Source organism: Mus caroli, chromosome 9 (assembly GCF_900094665.2).
Source record: "Mus caroli chromosome 9, CAROLI_EIJ_v1.1, whole genome shotgun sequence".
NCBI lineage: Eukaryota > Metazoa > Chordata > Mammalia > Rodentia > Muridae > Mus > Mus caroli.
In genome coordinates, this window is record NC_034578.1 from 17,695,285 (window position 1) to 17,716,421 (window position 21,137).

The 21,137-nt window shown below is 48.9% G+C and overlaps 1 protein-coding gene across 6 annotated transcripts in view; it reads left to right on the forward strand.

Annotated features, from left to right (window-relative positions):
- The window catches only part of Smarca4 (SWI/SNF related, matrix associated, actin dependent regulator of chromatin, subfamily a, member 4), a 91,481-nt gene extending 70,596 nt beyond the window's left edge, over positions 1-20,885 (forward strand). For 2 of the 6 annotated variants that reach the window (XM_021172074.2, XM_021172072.2), the window contains 6 exons: positions 4,125-4,378; positions 17,318-17,426; positions 17,546-17,647; positions 18,334-18,466; positions 18,568-18,710; positions 20,452-20,885. In XM_021172074.2, coding sequence (XP_021027733.1) covers positions 4,125-4,378; positions 17,318-17,426; positions 17,546-17,647; positions 18,334-18,466; positions 18,568-18,710; positions 20,452-20,484 — 774 coding nt within the window. In that variant the 3' untranslated portion in view covers positions 20,485-20,885. Of the gene's footprint in view, positions 1-4,115; positions 4,379-17,317; positions 17,427-17,545; positions 17,648-18,333; positions 18,467-18,567; positions 18,711-20,451 lie in introns of all 6 variants that reach the window. The other 4 variants (XM_029481242.1, XM_021172070.2, XM_021172073.2 and 1 more) reach the window with 3 other exon arrangements.
- The last annotated feature ends 252 nt before the right edge of the window (positions 20,886-21,137 follow it).

Sequence of the window (21,137 nt, forward strand, 5' to 3'; positions counted from 1 at the left end):
TGCTGGCATATGCAGTAGTGTCTGCATTTGGTAGCTGATTACGGATGGATCCCCTGGTGAGGCAGTCTGGATGGTCCATCCTTTCGTCTTAGCTCGGAACTTTGTCTCTGTAACTCCTTCCATGGATATTTTGTTCCCTATTCTAAGGAGGAACTAAGTATGCACACGTTGGTCTTCCTTCTTCTTGATTTTCTTGTGTTTTGCAAATTGTATCTTGGGTGTTCTAGGTTTCTGGGCTACTGTTCAGTATCAGTGAGTGCACATGAAGTGAGTTCTATGTGATGGGTCACCTCACTCAGGGTGATACCCTTCAGATTTATTACTCTTTTGAATGTACATGATATTTGGATATGAGTGGGGCATATATGCCACACCACATGGAAGTCAGGGTTTTGCAGTCTGTGCAGTCATGTGATCTGGTGGTGCTATTTATCTTATTGTTTTTGCTTTGATATATGTTTAAGACTTGACAAATTCAAGGTACAAAGATTTAGCTCCATTTTCTGTCTTGTTTTTCCTTATACTTTGTGGGTTGACTGTTTCATCCTAGCTGGCCTGGTGGTTATGTTCCCAAGGCCGTCTTCAGACTCATGGTGATCTTCCTGCCTCAGTCTTCCAAGTGTTGGGACTATAGGTGTGCACCACAGGCCTGACTTTTGCTGTTTGTTTTGAGCATTTTGTAGTTTACTTCTTTTAGAAATATAACACTTCAGGGCTGGAGAATTGGGTCAGTGGTGAAGAGCAGTTGTTGTTGCAGAGGACCTGGGTTCAATTTCTAGCACCAGTACAGGCTCACCAACTTCGGTACCATGCACACATGGTTCACAGATGTATATGCAGGCATAACACTCATACACATAAAATAATAAAAATACATCTGTAAAAAATAGATTACTTCACGACTGTCTCGGTATTTTTTTTCCCCTAGAGACTTATTTTAGGTATGTGGGTATTTTGCCTGCTTTTATGTCTGTGCCTGCGGAGGCCAGAAAAGGGCATCATACCTCCTGAAACTGGAGTTAGCGATGGTTGTGTGCAGAATAGAACCCAGGACCTCTGAAAGAACAGTCTGTGCTTTCAACCACTGAGCCTTTTTCCTGGCCCCTTTTGGTGTTAACTATTGGCTAAACTGGCTTGACAGTAAACTCAAGGACATCCTGTCTCCTTATACACCACACATACCAGGGCTAAGGGTGTATGCCACCATTCCTGGCTTTTATGTGGACTACTGCAGATCTAAGCTCAGGTCCTCGGCTTGCACTGCGATGCTTTCCTGCTGTGCTGTCTTCCAGCTCTCATCCTTTTATTTCATACATTAAGTTCTGTGATCTGGTTTCAGTCCTCTAGAGTATGAGGATGGGGTCTAGTGTGAATGCTGTATGTGCATATCCAGTTGTCCTGGCAGCATTGGCTGAAGGGAGCATGTCTTAATTATAACAAAATTATAATTATAAAGTCAGGTATGGTGGCACATGCCTGTCAGCCTGGCACTTGGGAGGTAGAGGTATGAGAGTCAGAAATTCAAGGATGCCTCTGATTACTGGAGACCTTGCTTCAAAAAATCCAGTTTACATTAATGAAACTTCTAGAACTGGTCCTCTCCCATGCTGCTAGTGGGCAATGGCACTCTTGAGGCTGGTCAGATCTTCTAGCTCATCTGGTCACTACCAAGGCCTGTATTTTTCTGGGACTGGTTAGATAAAGTACCATAATTGGGCCATTCAACATAATTCTGAAACATTTGCGGAGAACCAGAACACTAAAGGTGATTTGCTGACAGGGTCATGCTTCCTAGAGGGCCCGGGTAATAGCCTTGGCTCTCTCAGCTTCTAGGGCTCCAACAGCTCTTAGCTAGTAGCCACCGCTACCCGGAAGACACACACAGGCACACACACACACACACACACACACACAATCTCACAAAGAGCTGAAGGGCAGGAGAACGACTCAGTGGTTAAGAGCATATCCTGCTCTTACAGAACACCCATGTTCAGTTGCCAGCACCCACACCAGGTGGCCCACAACCACCTGTCTCCAGCTCCAGGAGATCTAATTCCCACGTCTAATTCAAGATTATAAAACGAGAGCTGGAGCTGCTTTTCTCTGCTAGGATAGCACGTTTCAGATCTGGAACTGAGGTAGTACTGCTCCCTGCCAAAATACAATCATCAACTGATCACAAGGATCTCATTTCTATATAAAGTCACTCACTTTGTGAAGTTCTGGGTAGACAGAAATTTGGGGAACAGTTGCTCATTCCTGCATGTGCACTGGAGTCCACAACTTGGTCTCATCCCCTACCACACGCCCTAGATGCTGCTTTCCCTCTCTACCCTGCTTCAGCCTGAAGCTCAGTTGTAACTTTGTGGTGAGGCCTGGCCAGACCATGCTGTGTTGTGTGACTGCCTGAAAGTCTTAGGGTGAAACAGTGACCTGCTAGGTGTGTTTGATTTAGACTCTTCCCCTGATCCCAAGCTCCCTTAGAGGAGTCTTTTAAGTTAACTATTGTTATTTAGCATGTCCTTCATCTCGGTACTTTCACCATGAGGAAACTGTCGGGCGTGGTGGCGCACGCCTTTAATCCCAGCACTCAGGAGGCAGAGGCAGGTGGATTTCTGAGTTTGAGGCCAGCCTGGTCTACAAAGTAAGTTCCAGGACAGCCAGGGCTACACAGAGAAACCCTGTCTCAAAAAACCCAAAAAAAAAAAAAAAAAAAAGAAAGAAACTGGTTTAAAGAGTCTGCTGACAGTCTCTTCTCAGCCCTAGCAGCAATGGAACGGCTCAGGGGCCAGGACCTTGGCAAACCTGTGTAAGGTGTTGGGTCTCATCCACGGCACTGCAACAAGATGAGGCTGAAGAGGTCGCTCAGTAGTAAGGGTGCTTTACAGCCCTTTCAGATGACCCACAGTTCCCAGCGCCACGTCACAGCTACCGTTAGCTCCAGCTCCATGGGATCTAATGATCTCACACAAAAGAGGAATATAAGTCTTTCTTTCTTTTTTAATCTTTTCTTTTTTTTTTTCAATGCACATTGGTGTTTTGCTTCTATGTGAGGGTGTCAGGTCCCCTGGAATTGAGATTACAGACCTCTGGGAGCTGCCATGTAGATGCTAGAAATTGAACCCAGGTCTTCTAGACGAGGAGCCAGTGATCATAACTACTGAGCCATCTCTCCTGCACACACACAAACAATTTAAAATGTCCAAGGACTGGCTGGAATTCAATTAGTGCAGCTAGCTAATGTACTGAAAGATTGAGCAGGCAGACAGGCTGTGAATCAGGACACTGCTTAGCTGGTACATGAGACCTGAATCCCACCCTCAGCACCACACAGAGTGAGAAAAGAAAGACAGTGACGCTGTGGAGGACAAGAATGCACATGATGGCACATGCCTTACCCAGACGTGGCGACATTTGAGGCAGGGGATCAGATGTTCAAGACCTGCCTAAGCTACCTGAAGCCCTGAATCAAAACAAATAAGTAATCAACAATAATATCAGTAGTAAAAGTGATACAACACAGTGGGCCTGAGCTGTGTGAGCTGCAGCCAAACAGCTACACTGGGGCTCACATAGTGGCCCAAGTAAAGGTTCTGAGGATTGGCCGCTAGCCACTGTGGGCACTTGATTCCACTGCACTCCATACTAATCAAGGCTATCACTAACATGTCTGACCTCAATTCAGTCCCTAGGGGCCCCAGAATAGAGCCAGTTTCCATAGCTTGTTCTCTGACTTCCATTCCCACTGCCACATACGTGTACACACACAGTCAGTCAGTCAGTCGATAAATGAATTTTAGATGGTGACAGAGCTCAGAGCAAGGTCTTCTGGGTGTCTGTATCACTGTTACTGGGCTTTTGCCTGGCCCATTTGTGATCCTGTGTGGTCAGGCTTCTGAATGGATCCTGGGTGGAGCATCAAAGTAAAGGAGCACTAGCCTTTCCTACCTTCAGGAATCAAGTCTGGGTTCACAGTAGATATTGTGCCCTGAGCCAGCCATGCTGGAAGGGTGTCAGTCTGGGGGCATCCTCCCTCCCTAGCCGGGCCCCAGGAGTACGCGTCTCGGCCTCTCTGTATCGACCTGGGTGCTGGCTGTCCTATTTTACCACTATTGACCCTGAAGGCTATCGAGGAGGGCACGCTGGAGGAGATCGAAGAGGAGGTCCGGCAGAAGAAATCTTCACGTAAGCGTAAGCGAGACAGCGAGGCCGGCTCCTCCACCCCGACCACCAGCACCCGCAGCCGTGACAAGGATGAGGAGAGCAAGAAGCAGAAGAAACGTGGGCGGCCACCTGCTGAGAAGCTGTCCCCAAACCCACCTAACCTCACCAAGAAGATGAAGAAGATCGTGGACGCTGTGATCAAGTACAAAGACAGGTAAGCTGAAGCAGTGCTGGAGGGGTCCTTGAGAGAGATGGAGAAGCATAGAGTAGGACCTGGTACACAGCTATACTGAAGGCCCGACCTAGGACGTCTTGTGATCTAAAGCAGGGATACATACAAGTATCTTCCATCATGACAGGAAAAGAGCAGGTGGCAGAATAGAGAAGCACTATGTGGGTGTCAGCAAAGGTGGCATGTGACGGTTGCTCTGTCTGAAGGAGCGCACCCTGCAGTAGCAGCAGCAGATGCAACTGTTGGCATGGTGATGGGCACTTAGGTTGTGGCTTGATAGATGACGACTGACGCCTCTGTTCTTCCTGCTGTGTCCGTAGTTCTTCCTCTCCCTGTGTCGGGGTCATTTAGATGTTGTGAGTTTGTGGACCATGTCTTGTTCTTTGCCGGGTTCCACTTACTCTTAGAGTGGAATGTCTGGTGAGGTCTGGCCACATGTGAGACAGTGCATGTTTTCCGCTGTGCCGAAGCCAGCATCATGCTGTGCTGCTCCTCTATGGTGATGCTGTGTGGTTCCTACACAGGCCTTGGCTAGCCTGAGGCGGGAAGCATGAAGCTTGGGGTTTGTTCATCTTTCCATTGCTCAGTGTCTTAATTTACCTTTCCAACACACACTGGCTGAGGCCTGCCCCTTAATGGAATTTTTACAGTAACAATTTTCTGTGATTTAGTAAGCAAATTATGAAAGGGTTTTGTCATCAAAAAAAAAAAGAGTTATAGCAAATTGTGAGTCTGAAAAGAGTCGGTTAGTGAAACAGTTTAAAGGTGGCTATGGTATCTAAGTCAGTGAGTGCAGATTGAATGGGACGATAGCTCTGTGGACAAAGTTGCTTGCCACCAAGCCTGGTGGCCTGAAGTTGATCCCCCGGACCCACTTGGAGAGAACCAACTCCTACAGGTTGTTCTTTGCCTCCACATGTCCATTCTGGCACAGCTTCCCCAGCTCAATCTGAAAAATGTAGTGGGAGCGATTTAAAAATGAGTGTCAGCTGCAGTTCACTGCCTTCACCTCTCAGGCAGATTCCACAGAAAAAGAAAATGGAGGACTGCAGTGTCCAGATAGAGAGTTGAAAAGTCCAGTGAATATAACTGGCCTCTGGCTTATGTGTTCTATTATGTCTTTGTGTGTGTGATTGCGTGCTTTCACCTGCTTGCCCATTCCTATACTGCTGTTATGAGGAAACTTAAACTGAAGTGAAGGAGACTTGAAGGTCAGAGGGAAGACAAGATGGCTTTTGAAGTGAGCCCTCCTGAGGTTTGGGATAGCCACTTGAGAAGACAGCCCTTGATCCCTCTTACATATCATGAGCATCTTTTCCTTTGAAATAGATTATGGTTGTAAAACTCTGAAGGGTAAAACCGTTTTTTTCGAAGAAACTATCAGTAAAGACCTTCCATCTTCCCTTCAGTGGGATGCAGAGGCCATGCCTGTATCACTAATGGCTGAGAAACTAGAGATCAGAAAATCAGGTCATCACAGGATGTTTCCCTTGCAATAATGCAAGGGGTTGGGGTAAGGCTGAGGCAGGGTGATCACAAGTTTGAGCCCAGTCTGACCTACATAGTAAAAACCTATCTCAGAAAACAACAAAAATGAGCAAGGGGCATGGATGCCTTACTGGGAAAAGGCACTTGCCACCTGCCACCTGCCACCAAGCCCAGTGACCTGAATTTGATATCCGGGACCCACATGGTAGAAAAGAATTGACAAGTTGTCTTCTGATGTCCATGTATGTGCCTGTGGTATAAGCTCCCACATATACACACAATAAGTACTGTTTTAAAATTACTGAGCCGTTAAATTGATCTTTTTTTAATGAAAGAATTGAGAGACATCCAAGAGATCCAAAATTCTGGCAGTTGAGGCCAAGATCTTGAAGCGACTAAACCTCATCCTCTGAGCTGAGCTCAACTCCTCTGTGCTAGTTGTTCTGTCCCAAGAGCCCAGCCCTTATCCATAGCAGCAGGGTTTCAGTCTTCTAGACAGGGGAATGAAGCTTTGACAACTATAATAGCCTCTGTCTGAGAGCTGTGGGCACAGATACTGCTGCTGTCTACAAAGCTCTGTGTACTTCAAACGTGGGTGAAGTCCCGAATTGATCCACTGTGCTAGACAGTAAGCAGCAGAACCCTCCAAGTGAGCCTGAGTGGTGATCTGCCCCAGAGGGACTCTGGATAGCTATGAAGGTTGAACCTTTATTTCTAGATGTGAGTGTGACAGTAGTAAGGTCACTGACAGTGTGTGCACTTCGCTGGATTTTAGTGTATCTGGAGCAGTCCATGTGAAAGAACCAAGTGCCAAGGCCTCAGTTTCTTGCATTCTGTACCATACTGAAAATGCTTCCTTGACCTCATGTCACTGTCCATGGTGTAACAGGTAACTCACCCAGCAGTAGTACAGGACAGTCTCCAGAGAACAGAAGATGTGATCGTAGAGCAGTTGGTAAGGTGAAGACTCTCTTAGAGTTGGTTTGTCAAGATGGCTCTGTTGCCGGGCTCCGCCTCCTTATATGTAGTAAGAGTGAGACCTAGCCGGGCGTGGTGGCGCACGCCTTTAATCTCCGCACTTGGGAGGCAGAGGCAGGTGGATTTCTGAGTCCGAGTCCAGCCTCGGATACAGAGTGAGTTCCAGGACAGTCAGGACTACATAGAGAAACCCTGTCTCGAAAAACAAACAAACAAACAAAAAAAAGTGAAAGCTAAATGCTGCACACCTAGTGGGGCAGTGACAGTGTGCATATAGGACCCTGGGGACAAGAGGTCTTGGGGCTTGATACTTGGTTTCTGTGTGAGTTAACTAGAGTGGACAGTATTAGGAATCTAGGCTCCACAGAGGGAAGGATGAAAGGGTTGTCACGGGAAGCCTCTGAGGGTGGTGGTGAGCTCTGCTTTCGTTGGAAGCAGGTCCCATCACCCTACCATGGATTCCTCATAGCCACAGTCACATGTCACCTGAGGAAAGACAGCCTTGCCTCATTTTTCTGGTCAGATACCACCTACCTTACTCTGTTAAGAAACTTCTTTCTTTCTTTCTTCCTTTCTTTCTTTCTTTCTTTCTTTCTTTCTTTCTTTCTTTCTTTCTTTCTTTCTTTCAATAAATATTAAGTACAGCAGTGGCTCATTTTGTGCATACTTTTGACACTTAATTAAACTTGCTCCTAGGAAGACAAGACAAGCTGTTAGGCTGTAGATTGTGAGCTTAGGCAAAGTCTGGTAGAAAGGTGGAGATGAAAATGGCCAAGGGAAGTAGCTAACAGAACAGCCACAATTCTCGTAATAAATGGAACTTTTCTTTAAAGATTTGTTTGTTTGTTTGTTTGTTTTATGCATATGAGTACACTGTAGCTGTACAGATGATTGTGAGCCATCATGTGGTTGCTGGGAATTGAACTCAAAACCTCTGCTCCCTCTGGCCCAAAGATTTATTTCTTATTATATGTAAGTACACTGTTGCTGTCCTCAGACACTCCAGAAGAGAGCTTCAGATCTCATTACAGATGGTTATGAGCCACCATGTGGTTGCTGGCATTTGAACTCAAGACCTTCAGAAGAGCAGTGTTGCCCGCTGAGACATCTCACCAGCTTCTGCTCACAGTTTCTGAAGAGTCATCTTCTCACTGCCCCCCCCTTCCTAGTGTTTTCCTGCAGATGTTGGTTGTACAGCCAGGGATGCCTGGACACCCAGGGGTTTTGTTGGGACTTGGTTGTGAGCTCACATCTGGCCATTCACATGACTGACCTCTGTATCCACTACCTCTGCTGGTCAGCCTGACCCAGACTTACCAGTTTAAATCACGGCCCTACCTCCTGCCCAGAATGGCATTTCAAGGGCTCAGAGGTCACTTTGCAGCACCCAAGGACAGAGGCCACAGATTGTGTATGACATACCTGTCATCCAGAAGGTTCTGAGTCAGCACTGGCCTCTGGCATGGCTGGCAGCATTCACAAGTCAGGTCCAATGACCCTTACCCTCTGTCAGGCTGTGCTAGAGAAAAGGTGGGGGGTAACACTGTAGCACCAGACTTCAGTTTTACTTCTTACTTTAGACAAGAGCTCACTACGCAGCCTTAGCAAGCATCAAACTTTTATTTTTTTAAATCTTTTAATGTATGTGAGTGTTTGCCTGTATGTATGTCTGTGTAGCATGTGTGTGCCTGGTGGCAGAGAACATAAGAACTGGAGTTCTATAGAGATGCTTGTGAGCCACCATGTGGGTGCTTTGAACCTGTCTTCCTCCAGAGAACTCTGAGCCATCAGATGAAATCTTCAGGAAAGCGTTGGAACCTTTTGGGGTTTTGGTTGGTTGGTTGGGTTTTGTTTTTGCTTTATTGTTGTTTTGTTTTGTTTTTTAAAGACTTATTTATTATGTATATAGTCCTCTGCCTATATTTAGTCCTGCAGGCCAGAAGACAGTACCAGATCACATTATAGATGGTAATGAGCTACCTTGTGGTTGCTGGGGATTGAACTCAGGACCTCTAGAAGATCAGACAGTGCTCTTCACCTCTTTATTGTTTTTGAGGCAAGCACTGCTGGCCTCAACTTTAAGGAAATCCAATTGTCTCAGCCTTCTGAGCATTGGGGTTACAGATTGGGATCTTATCAGATTCCTTCCTAAAGCCCTCTACTCAGATATGCAGTGAATCTAGTTAAAAATGGAACCTGAAGGACCTGAATTACCACAGTGCTTCGCTCCTCCCTACCCCACTCCCAGGGTTTCTCAGCATAGACCTAGCTGTCCTAGACTTCATTCTGTAGACCAGGCTGGCCTCGAACTCACAAGGATCTGTAAGGGTCCTGACTACCTAGCAACCTGTAGTGGAGCTACTCTGTTCTCCTTGCTGTCTCAGGCTCCATCCGTGTTAGAGAGCTGCTAGAGCAAGAATAACTAAGCCCCGTCCCCAGCACTGTCGCCAAAGGCCCATCAGAGAAGTGAGGTGGGGAACACAAGGTCTTAACTTTGAAATCAAAACATGGATGAACATTGAGAGTGAAGTCTAGAGACATGGCTCGAGGATTAAGAGCACTGGCTGCTCTTCCAGAGGTCCTGAGTTCAATTCCCAGCAACCACATGGTGGCTCACAACCATCTGTAATGAGATCCAATGTCCTCTTCTGGTGTGCCTGAAGACAGCTACAGTGTACTCACATACATTAAATAAATAAATCTTTTTTAAAAAAAAGAAAATTAAAGCCACGCATGGTGGCGCACACCTTTAATCCCAGCACTTGGGAGGCAGAGGCAGGCATATTTCTGAGTTCGAAGCCAGCCTGGTCTACAGAGTGAGTTCCAGGACAGCCAGAGCTACACAGAGAAACCCTGTCTCAAAAAAACAGAAAAAGAAAAAGAAAAGAAAATTAAGAATGGAGTCAGGAGTTGAGGTTTTACCTTGTCTTGGACCGTGGAAAAACAAGGACACCAAACAGAATCATTCAAGTGCATAGGGACAGCTTTTGGAGCACTAGAGGGCGCCATTCATGGCCAGCTGGCCCAGATGAACAAGTGCCTTGGACCCCTCAGCCTGTACTTGACATTTCAAGGTGGTAGACACATTGCCAAACTGAGCTTATCTGACTCCATCTTCTCTTTTCTGGAAGGTTGAAATTGGTAAAATTTACAATTATGCTCTATCTCTATGCCTCAGTTTCCAAGTGGAGAACAAGACTGAGAGATCAGACCACTGAGTGAGGTGAAGTTTCAGGCCCAGAAATAAACCAGAGATTACAGCACTGCCTGGGACTTCTCAACAGGCCACACTTATCGTCTTCTGGCCCCTGCTCAGTATACAGAGGCAGAAGGCAGATGTTTTTCAGAGGAGAGAGGCAATGCTTGGGGAAGGGAGAAGATGCCTGCTGACAGGCTGTGGATCTTTGCCTGAGGTACTTAGACAATTAAATCTCTTCTTCCGAGTAGAGGGGGTCGTGCTGCAGTCCTCAGGGAAGATGGAGCAAATGAGCCCCCTAGCTTTTCAGCCTCTCAACCTTTGAGTAACATCTGGGCATGCTGCCTGGTGGGTCCAGGTCTGTGGCTAAAACCACAAGCAGCAGCAGACTCTGGCCAGAGTAAGGCCAAGTGAGCCACAGGCCAGACCACAGGCAGCGCTCACTCTGGGACTCAGTTGGGGCAGCCATGGCCTATTTCCTTGTTCTAACGACCTAAGGCTCTGAGCTCACCTTAGAATCTATTTGAAAAAGATCCACCTGTCCCAGTTAAGAGACAGGTTTCATCTTGGGCTTCATGCCCTGGGCCAAACATTTACACACCAAGGTAAGCAGGCAGCTGATAATGAGACCAGTGATCAGCCCATAGCTCACAGGCAAACAGGCAGGACTGATAGGGGTGCTGTGTGGAGTCTGGAGTGCTGGATCCCCTGCCTCCTGTTCTCTGTTCCCCTGGGGTCAGCAGCACCCTGTATCCCTAGGAAGGCCTTATATTGAACAAAGGTTCTATGTCCCACTAAATAAGCCTCGGCAAGCGGTGTGTAAGCCACCTCTCTGGCATGATCTCCACATCTAGTTATCCCAAACTCCCCAGCCCATTTGTTCTGCTAGACCAAAATACCCATTACCCTTTGGTTCCCAGGTTCCTGATGCCTAAAAAAAAAAAAAAAAAAAATGAGCTATTCTTTGACACGGAGATTGCTACAGATGGATTGCTGACAAATTGAGCCTGGGCTGTGGCCACCCAGTGCTGCAGACAGACCTTGGGCCTCCCCCGTCTGCCTCTAGCCTCAGTCAGTTTGCTGTCCATTTGTTCTTACTCCCTAGTCCCCAATCCTGTGGACCTGTAGTCACAGGCTCCATTATCAGCCTGGCTTCCTCTAGTGCCATATTCAGGATCTTTTCACCAAATGGAGGTATTGGAAATTGTGTCCCGTACAGCACTGGGCTCCACAGACAGTCTTCCAGGCTTCTTAAACCTTATGCTTAGATTCCATTGTTGACCAACATGAGACCACAATAAGAACAATAAGCAGGACTGGTCTGTTTATCCGATGCCAGAATATTTAGCTAGTATATACAAGACCCTTAGTTCCATCCCAGTACTGCAGAAGTGCACACCCATAGCCCCCAGCATTCAGGAAGGGGGTGCAGTGGCATCAGAAGTGAATTCAAGGCTAGTCTGGGACACATGTGATTCTGTCTTTAAAAGAATTGGCGAGCCAGGTGTGGTGGCACACGTCTTTAATCCCAGCACTTGGGAGGCAGAGGCAGGCGAATTTCTGAGTTCGAGGCCAGCCTGGTCTACAGAGTGAGTTCCAGGATAGCCAGGGCTACACAGAGAAACCCTGTCTCGAAACACCAACCAAAAAATAAGAATTGGTGATTTGGTGGTGCTGGAGCTGGTGCATGCCTTTAATTCCAGCACTCAGGAGGCAGGGGTAGTAGGTGGATCTCTTGAATTTGGGGACAATGTGGTCTACAGAGAGTGAGTTCCAGGACAGCTAGGGCCATACAGAGAAACCTTGTCCTCAAAAAAGAAAAGAACAAACTTTAACAGTAGCTATTTCTAACAGCTGAGCTGGTGTGGAAGAAGGCCCTGTCCATGTGGTGGCAACACAGGTAAGGGCCCCACCCAGGCTGCTGACTCCCAAGCGGGCTTGTATACCAATTCAGGGACTTTCCTGGCAGGACTGAGGAGTAATTGAACCCTGGGCTCTAGGTTGCATCCCTTTCTGTAGTGGTGAAACAGGACAGGAATGAAGTAGAGGCAGTCTCTGTTCTAGGAGCTAGCATGAGGAAGCAGCAGTGGCTCTGTCCTCAACTGTTGCCCCCCACATCATTGGCTATTTGCTAAAGCAGTGAAACCCAACTGGGAAGCTATGGCCATGGCCCTCGCTCCTGTGTCCAGTGATAGCAGGGTTCTCGTAGCTTGGTCACACCATCCAGGCCCTGGGAGGTTCAGGTTTCATTTCCCTCAGTTCTCACCCACAGAAGCATTTGTCAGAGCTCGTCCACAGAGCCATGGATAGACACACACAGGGAGTGCTACAGTAGATCTTCCTTGTTAGAAGTTTTGCAGCCCGGCAGTGGGGACATAAGCCTTTAATCCCAGCATTTGGGAGGCAGAGGCAGGCAGATTTCTGAGTTCCAGGACAGCCAGGACTACACAGAGAAACCCTGTCTTGAACCACCACCACCCCCAAAAAAAAGGAAGGAAGAAAAGTTGTTTTGCAAGGGACAGTTGCAAGCCCCTCAGCCACCTGTATACGTCTTTGTTCCTTTGTGCCTGTCTTATCAGACTTTTATCACATGCCAGTAATTTGTGAACAGCAGAGCGTAGTGTGTGGCTCGGCCTGCCATGCGTGGGGAGGCAGGCAGGCAGGACAGGGTGGGGACGCTGACAGCTGGAGAGAACATCTTGTCGGGGTGACCAGTTCTGACCTGGTGATGTGTAGAGTGGTGGGGACATTCTCTGTGATGCTCCTTCAACAGGACTTACTTAAGGCCCTGTAAGTGACTTAAGATCTATTCAGCTCAGAACACCACAAAGAGAAGGAAATAAGCCATAGAGCAAAGGGTTTGCAGTAAGTGTGTGAAACAAGGCACTCCCTGGGTGCATGAGCAAAGCCAGGTTCTGACCATGACTGGGAAAGGCTGTGGGGTGCCAGCGGGTATGAGTCTCCACGATGGTGCTCATCTTCAGTGTGCACCCAGAAACATGGGTCATACCAGACATGCCAGGCTGTACCCTCACTGCAGAATAGCTAAGAAAGGAAGAGCTGCAGTGGATGCCCTAGCTCGGGCCATCCATCTGCTGCCAACCTAGTGCCTTGGGAGGGTTTCCTGTGACCAATGGTTTCTTTCATAATATCTATGTGTCACCCTCATTTCATCTCTGTTGCTCTGATAAAATACCCTGAAGATACATCTTAAGGGAGAAAAGGTTGGTTTTTTTTTTTAGCTCATAGTTCCAGTGCCTATGACTGTGGCTTAACTTGCTCAAAGCAAAATTTTCTATCCAAATATAGCCTTCACTGCTCATCACAGAAGGAAATGTGGCATTGAGGTTGGGCCAGGCACCGTGTGATAGCACTTACACAAATGGCCAGGCATGCTCTGTCAGAGCGTGAACTCCAACTGCTGCTTTGGAACTTTCTAGAATAAGTGGGCTTCATGGGCAGAGAGAGTCTGTGATTTTGAAGCCAGCCTGGGCTACATAGTGAGTTGTAGGCCAGACAAGGATATGTGGAGGGAAGAATCCTATCTCAGAAACAAAAATAAAATTTTTAGAAGACCTAGAACTCAGTCAGCGTTGTTCCTATGTACAGCCCAGGACTCCAGGATCAAACTGGACATAGATGGCAGTAAGTGTCGGTTGACAACAGGACTGAGTCATGAAAGATGCTGTCACCAGGTGCTGGGTTAAGCATATGTAGCACCTCAGGGCACTGCCAGCGTTCTCTAGATCAGTGGTTCTCAGCCCACGGCAGTCACATACCAGGCATGTACACTGCAGTCTGTAACAGTAGCCAAAGCAGCAGTGAATTAATTTTACGTTGCAGCATTAGGAAGGTTGAGCCTGGGTTAGGTGGACAGGCACTCCCATGGGCTTCCAGGAGAATGGCTGCAGCAGCTTTTGTGACCACCTAGCCTGGTTTCATTTCTGTCAGTGTAATAGAATGCCCTGCCAAGAAGCAGCTGAGGAAGGAACGGTTCCTTACTCACAGTTCAGTCTGTCCTTGTAGAGATGGAAGTCAAGACAGGAACTGGTCCTGTCCCATCCACAGTCAAGAACAGAGAGACAAGCCGGGCAGTGGTGGCGCACGCCTTTAATCCCAGCATTTGGGAGGCAGAGGCAGGCAGATATTTTAGTTCGAGGCCAGCCTGGTCTGCTGAGCGAATTCCAGGACAGCCAGGGCTACACAGAGAAACCCTGTCTCGAAAAAGAGACAAACATGTACATGTTTCTAGCTCAGGGAATGAGGCTGCCCGCTCTTAGGCTGAGCCTTCCCATATCAGCAGCCCATGGTCATCATCCAAACTGCCTGAACATCGTGGCGCTGAACAGAGCTGAGGGGGAAAGGAAATATTTGAGAATACTTCCAGGCTCTTCTTTCTGCATTTGATCACCTGAATTGGACGTCTTGTTATTGAGGCTGGGCTTGCTGAGCTGTCTGTGCTGTCTTGAACTCCTGGGTGGGCCCCACCAACTTGGGAAGTCCTGTTCATGCCTGTGCCAGCTCTCTTCAGTTAGTATGAACCAGTTCTTGCTAAGGCTCAGGGTTGTAGGGATTGTTGCTGCAATCAGCAGGAGGGCTCTGCTGAGAAAACCCCACAGCAGGAGCTGGGGCATGGCTAGATTGGGGGGACCCGGCCAGTGCTCTTGTGTAGAAAATGGAAGTTCCCACAGCAGGCATTGTGTATCAGCAGGAAGCTAGGCTAAGCCACCTCCATTGCCTGGAGACAAGAAGTGGATCTGTCTTGGCTGGAAGGGCTGGGCCAGGGCCTCCTTGAGACTGACACACAAGGCAAGCAAGTACTGAAGATGTAGCCCTGCCGTGGACAGGGGACACTAGTTCCTGGACACAGACCAGGCATGTCCACACGCCCACATGCTGGATACAGAGGCCAAGGGGAACGAGGCTGGAACTTCTCAAGGACACTTGCTTCCTCAGCAGAGTGATAGGGTCAGAGTATGAGCTGATGCTGTGGTGGCCAGACAGCTGCTCTGAGGGTGTGTGCCAGCCAGGAACAAAACTCCTAAGGGACTCTCGTGTCTACATCAGGGCATTGTGACCTACATAAACTGAGATGAGTACAGGGTCGGGGAGCAGCCTCTGGCAGGTACCTGGCTGGCCTGTTCCTGGTGGCTTCAGGAGGCAGAGCCTCTATGACAAGCGTGCAGAACTCCCATATCACTGTTTCTAGAAATGGGGACCCACCAGGTGTGTTGAGGATGCCAGGATGGGGCCTGGTGGAGGACCTGCTAACTCATTTTGATGGGGGGGGGGAGGCAGGGGTCTGGGATAGAACCCAGGGTCTCGTGCGTGTTAGGCAAACACACTACCAATGAATTCCATCTGGTCCAGCCATTTAGAATTTTCCTTGAAAATGTGTATACACTTTACTGTATTTTGATTATATTCACTGCCTTCTTCGCACACTAACTCATTGTCTCCTCCACCTCCTAACTGTTTTTTCCATCTTTTTTTCCTTTTATAATCTACCAAGACCAATTTGTGCTGCCCATAGACTAATAGGTATGGAATCCACTGGAACATTTGCTTGGTTGGGGTTTTTGAGATAAGGTGTCACTTATATAGCACTGGCTGACAGGCTTGAAACTGGCAATGTAGACCAGGCTAGCCTCAAAATTCACAGCAATCCTGCCTCTGCCTCGTGAACATTAGAATTAAGAGTATATACCACCTATTGTGAATTAAGAGAACTATGTTGGGTTGTTTGGGGTTTTGGGGGACAAGGGGCAGGCTCTGAATAGCCCTGGCTGTCCTGGAACTCACTTTGTAGACTAGGCTGGCTGACCTCAAACTCAGAAATCTGCCTGCCTCTACCTCCCGAGTGCTGGAATTAAAGATGTGTGTCACCCCGCTCGGCTGATTTTAGGATTTTAAGGAAGAGAAAGAGTAAAGGTTGAGGTTGTCCTTGACTGTACTGCAAGTCAGAGTCCAGCCTGGGCTACATGAGAAAGAATGATAATGAAGAATGCAAGGGTGCGCCGGGCGTGGTGGCGCACGCCTTTGATCCCAGCACTTGGGAGGCAGAGGCAGGTGGATTTCTGAGTTCGAGGCCAGCCTGGTCTACAGAGTGGGTTCCAGGACAGCCAGGGCTATACAGANAAACCCTGTCTCAAAAAAAAAAAAAAAAAAAGAATGCAAGGGTGCTAGTGAAGTGGCCATAGAGCTCAGTGCCACAGGGATCCCTCCTGCCTACAGATCGCAGCCTCTTGGCCCCAGTGGGCATGGCTTCCCCACCCCACTCACTGGCTTGTCCTACCATTTGGGAACTTTGAGGGGCTGGAGAGTTGTGGGTCAGGTGATTGAGCAGGGACAGGTGCATCCTGGTCCACTTGCTGTGCTGATGGTTGTGACTCCACCTGCTCCTGAGGTGCAGAGTGTGCTTACACTGCCTACCACAGGGACCACTGAGGTGAGTGATGTGTGGATGGGCCAGGCCAGCTGCAGGGCAGCCCCAGACCACATTCCATCCTTATATGACGTGGCGGCTGTCCTGTGGAGAGCCAAGACAGCTGTGCTCTTCCTCTTCCGTCTTGGGGTTTGTGCCAAATGCTCTGCTCAGCGCCACCCACCCACAGGAGAGTTGCCCGTGAGGATTGTGACCTCAGTAAGGTGGCCATCATGCACACGAGTGTGGTTTGCGTAATATAGAAAGTAGAAACAAAGAAAAAGAAAGTAGGATGGGATGGCTGTGGTGGCACAAGCCTTTAATCCCAGCACTTGGGAGGCAGGGGCAGGCAGATTTCTGAGTTCAAGGCCAGCCTGGTCTACAAAGTGAGTTCCAGGACAGCCAGGGCTATACAGAGAAACCCTGTCTCGAAAAACAAAACAAACAAACAAACAAACAGCCCTCTGTTGATGGGAAGGAGAGCGGCCTGAATGCATGCACCTTCCTGAGGGTGGCCGTGTAACACTCCTTCCAGGGCTAGACTTCTCACACCTGCTGCTGCTGGACCTCATTATCTGTCAGGAATGTCCTAACAGTCAAAAGACCTCAAACACTTAAATAACTCGCAGAGCAAACGTAGGGATGCTCGCCTTCAGTCCCAGCCGCTGGGCAGAGACAGGCTTTCTCTTGAGTTTGAACCCAGTCTCTTCTGCACAGTGAGACTTTCTCAAAAAAGATTAAAGAGCTACCAGGTCTTTAAATTGTCATCGTCTGTCCTTGTGTGGTGGCACAATGTGTCTCTGGGGTGAGTGACACACAGCATGTCACCTTACAGCAGCAGTGGACGGCAGCTCAGCGAGGTGTTCATCCAGCTCCCCTCTCGCAAGGAGCTTCCTGAGTACTATGAGCTCATCCGGAAGCCTGTGGACTTCAAGAAGATCAAGGTGCGCGGGGGCCGAGAGTCCGGGGCTGTGGGAGGACGGCCGGGTCACAGGGACGACATGGGCAGGCTGGAGGTCATGGTGCCCAGAGTTAGGCCTTCGTCCCTCCCTCCCTCCCACAGGAACGCATCCGAAACCACAAGTACCGCAGCCTCAACGACCTGGAGAAGGATGTGATGCTGCTGTGCCAGAACGCTCAGACGTTCAACCTGGAGGGTTCCCTGGTGAGCACCCACACTACTGTCATGGCACCTTCTGTTTGTCTAACTTGGACAGTTTGGTCTGTTCCACTATTGCTGAGAGCAGTGTCCCCTTCCCTATTAGTAAAGGGGCCACACACAGCTGCCTGCCAGCCAGGGTATTGGGTGCCTACAGAGGCAGAAGAGGGAATTAGATCCAATGGAAGGATACAAGTGGTTGTGAGCCACTGGCCTTGGAGCCTGAGTCCTACAGGAGCATAGCATTCCTGAAGCCACCTCTCTAGCCCATGTTGCAATTTTGTCTTTAGTTCTGTATCAGTGCTCTTAAAAGGCACCCTATATGTACCTATATGTCCTTTTTTGTGACTAAATGGCTGGCAGTGGTCCCCATCCTGCCTCTGGCAGATTCCTCTCACACCTGGGAGGGGTGACCTCTAGGAGATGGGTTTTGCTTTGTTAAGTCAGGGAAATGCCATGCCCACAGGATTTTGTGGAAACCAAAGCAGAGGGGGAAGGGGAGATGTGGACCTGGGCGGAGACCATTTCTCTTTGTAGACACCAGGGCCCTGAAAAGTCAGCTCAGTGAGGGAGGACCTGGTCAGCATACAGACCTCTCTCCGGGGCGTTTTGTCATCCAGGGAAAGGCTGTAGGGTGTCCTTGCTGAGCAGCAGGGCTCCAGTAGAGTCATACAGGCCCTATGTCCTTGCAGATCTATGAGGACTCCATCGTCCTGCAGTCTGTCTTCACCAGCGTACGGCAGAAGATTGAGAAGGAGGACGACAGTGAAGGCGAGGAAAGCGAGGAGGAGGAGGAGGGCGAGGAGGAAGGCTCCGAGTCTGAGTGTGAGTAAGGGGGAAGGGCAGGCGCTGCAGCAGCTCACCGAGGACTGAGATGCCAACCAGCAGTGCCTCTCTTAACGGTTTGCTTCCTTGCTGCCCCACAGCCCGCTCCGTCAAGGTGAAGATCAAGCTGGGCCGCAAGGAGAAGGCCCAGGACCGACTCAAGGGGGGCCGCCGGCGGCCAAGCCGGGGATCCCGGGCCAAGCCGGTTGTGAGTGACGATGACAGTGAGGAGGAGCAGGAGGAGGTAAGAGCGCTGCAGCCATCCTCGCCTTAGCCAGTCCCATGTGCAGGCCACTCTGAGGACAGACTCAGCATTATGTAACTAGCGTGTTGTTCACATACAGTCTCTCAAGCAGCAGGCTTTGGGCTTCTGGTGCAGCCTGCAGAACAGCTGGGCAGGATAGGACAGGTCTGTGTCTGTGGAAAACAGAGCCACTAGACAGGTGCCTACACACAGGAAGCCTTCCTGCTATGTGTTGCCATGGGACACAGACTGGGTCCTTGAGCTTCTGCTCTGGCTTATATGGGAGAGTTTCCACATAAGACCACTGAATTAAAAATAAAGAGAGCTGCAGGAATGGCTCAGAGGTTAATGGCACTGACTGCTCTTCCAGAGAGCTCAGGTTCAATTCCCAGCACACTTGTAGACACTCATAACCATCTATAATTCCAGTCCTGGGGACCCAGTACTCAGTTAAGGCTTCTGTGGGCACCAGGCACACATGATACATGCAAGCAAAACACTGATACACATAAAAATAATTTTACAAAAATGGGGAGGGGCTGGAGAAATGGCTCAATCCTTAAGAGCATTACTGCTTTTGTCAAAGACCAGAGTTCAGTTCCCAGCTCACATGCGTGCTTCACATTGCCTGTACCTTAAGCACCGGGACATCACAGGCTCCGATCCCCACGGGCCCATGCCCACACACAGACATAACGTCCATACGCTACATAAGTAAAAGTAAGCCAGGTGTGATGATTCGTGGACAGCTTCATTCCCGGCAGTCAGGAGGCAGAGGCAGGCAGCTCTCTTGAGTTTTAGGCTGGTCTGGTACACATAACAAGTTCCAGGCCAGCCAGGGCTGTATAGAGACCCTAATTTTTTAGGGGGCTTTCTTGTTTATTTTGCCTGCATGTATGGATGTGTGCCTGGTGATCGTGGAGGCTAGAAGAACACATTGGATCCCCTGGAATGGAGTTCACACCACAACAGGGTGTTGTGTGAACACCCACTATGTGGGTTTTCAGGAATGAATTCGTGTCCTTTGTAAGAGCAGCCAGTTTTCTTAGCTATTGAGTTGTTTCTCCAACCCTAAAAATGACTCTTAATAAGATAATGGCTGCAGGCATAGTGGTAAACTCCCATGATCCCAGGCCTTGGGAGGTAGAAGCAGGAAGATCAGGAGGCGTTCGTGACCATCCTTGGTTATCTAGCAAGTTTGAGGCCAGCCTGAGCTCTATTAGACCAAAATGGCAGTCAGAAGACATGTTCATACTCAAGAATGGCTATAATGAGTGGCTGCCTCTTATGGGGTTCCATGGTGGCCTGTCCTTCACCCCCAAGCCCGTTTGTCCCATACAGCAGGTCCCGTGGTAACAGAGCTACCATAGTGCAGAGCAGGGTCCAAGTTTTGATGCAGTTTTCTTTTTCTTTTTTTTTTTCAAAGATTCATTTATTTATTATATGTAAGTACAGTGTAGCTGTCTTCAGACACTCCAGAAGAGGGAGTCAGATCTCGTTAAGGATGGTTGTGAGCCACCATGTAGTTGCTGGGATTTGAACCCAGGACCTTTGGAAGAGCAGTCAGTGTCTTAACTGCTGAGTGATCTCGCCAGCCCCCTTGATGCAGTTTTCTTTTTGCCACATTAAGATAATTTATCCCTTAAGGATCTAGGCCCTTCCACAGCATTGAGAACACGGTGGACAAGGGAGAGTGCCTAGGCCGCAGCCTACTCACAAACTATTCCCCCTGTTCTTTCAGGACCGCTCAGGAAGTGGCAGTGAGGAAGACTGAACCAGACATTCCTGAGTCCTGACCCCGAGGCGCTCGTCCCAGCCAAGATGGAGTAGCCCTTAGCAGTGATGGGTAGCACCAGATGTAGTTTCGAACTTGGAGAACTGTACACATGCAATCTTCCACATTTTTAGGCAGAGAAGTATAGGCCTGTCTGTCGGCCCTGGCCTGGCCTCGAGTCTCTACCAGCATTAACTGTCTAGAGAGGGGACCTCCTGGGAGCACCATCCACCTCCCCAGGACCCCAGTCACTGTAGCTCAGTGGATGCATGCACGTGCCGGCCGCTCCTTGTACTGTATCTTACTGGACAGGGCCAGCTCTCCAGGAGGCTCACAGGCCCAGCGGGTATGTCAGTGTCACTGGAGTCAGACAGTAATAAATTAAAGCAATGACAAGCCACCACTGGCTCCCTGGACTCCTTGCTGTCAGCAGTGGCTCCGGGGCCACAGAGAAGAAAGAAAGACTTTTAAGAACTGGGTCTAGCTTATGGGCAAAGTACTCGCCTTGCCAGGTGTACGGGTTGGGGTTTGCATTCCCATCACCCACACATCCTAAACAAGCCAAGTCAGTGAGCTGTGGATTCAAGTTAGAGCCTCCACCTCAATATGTACGTGGAAAGCAATCAAAGATGATGCCTAACATCCACCTCTGG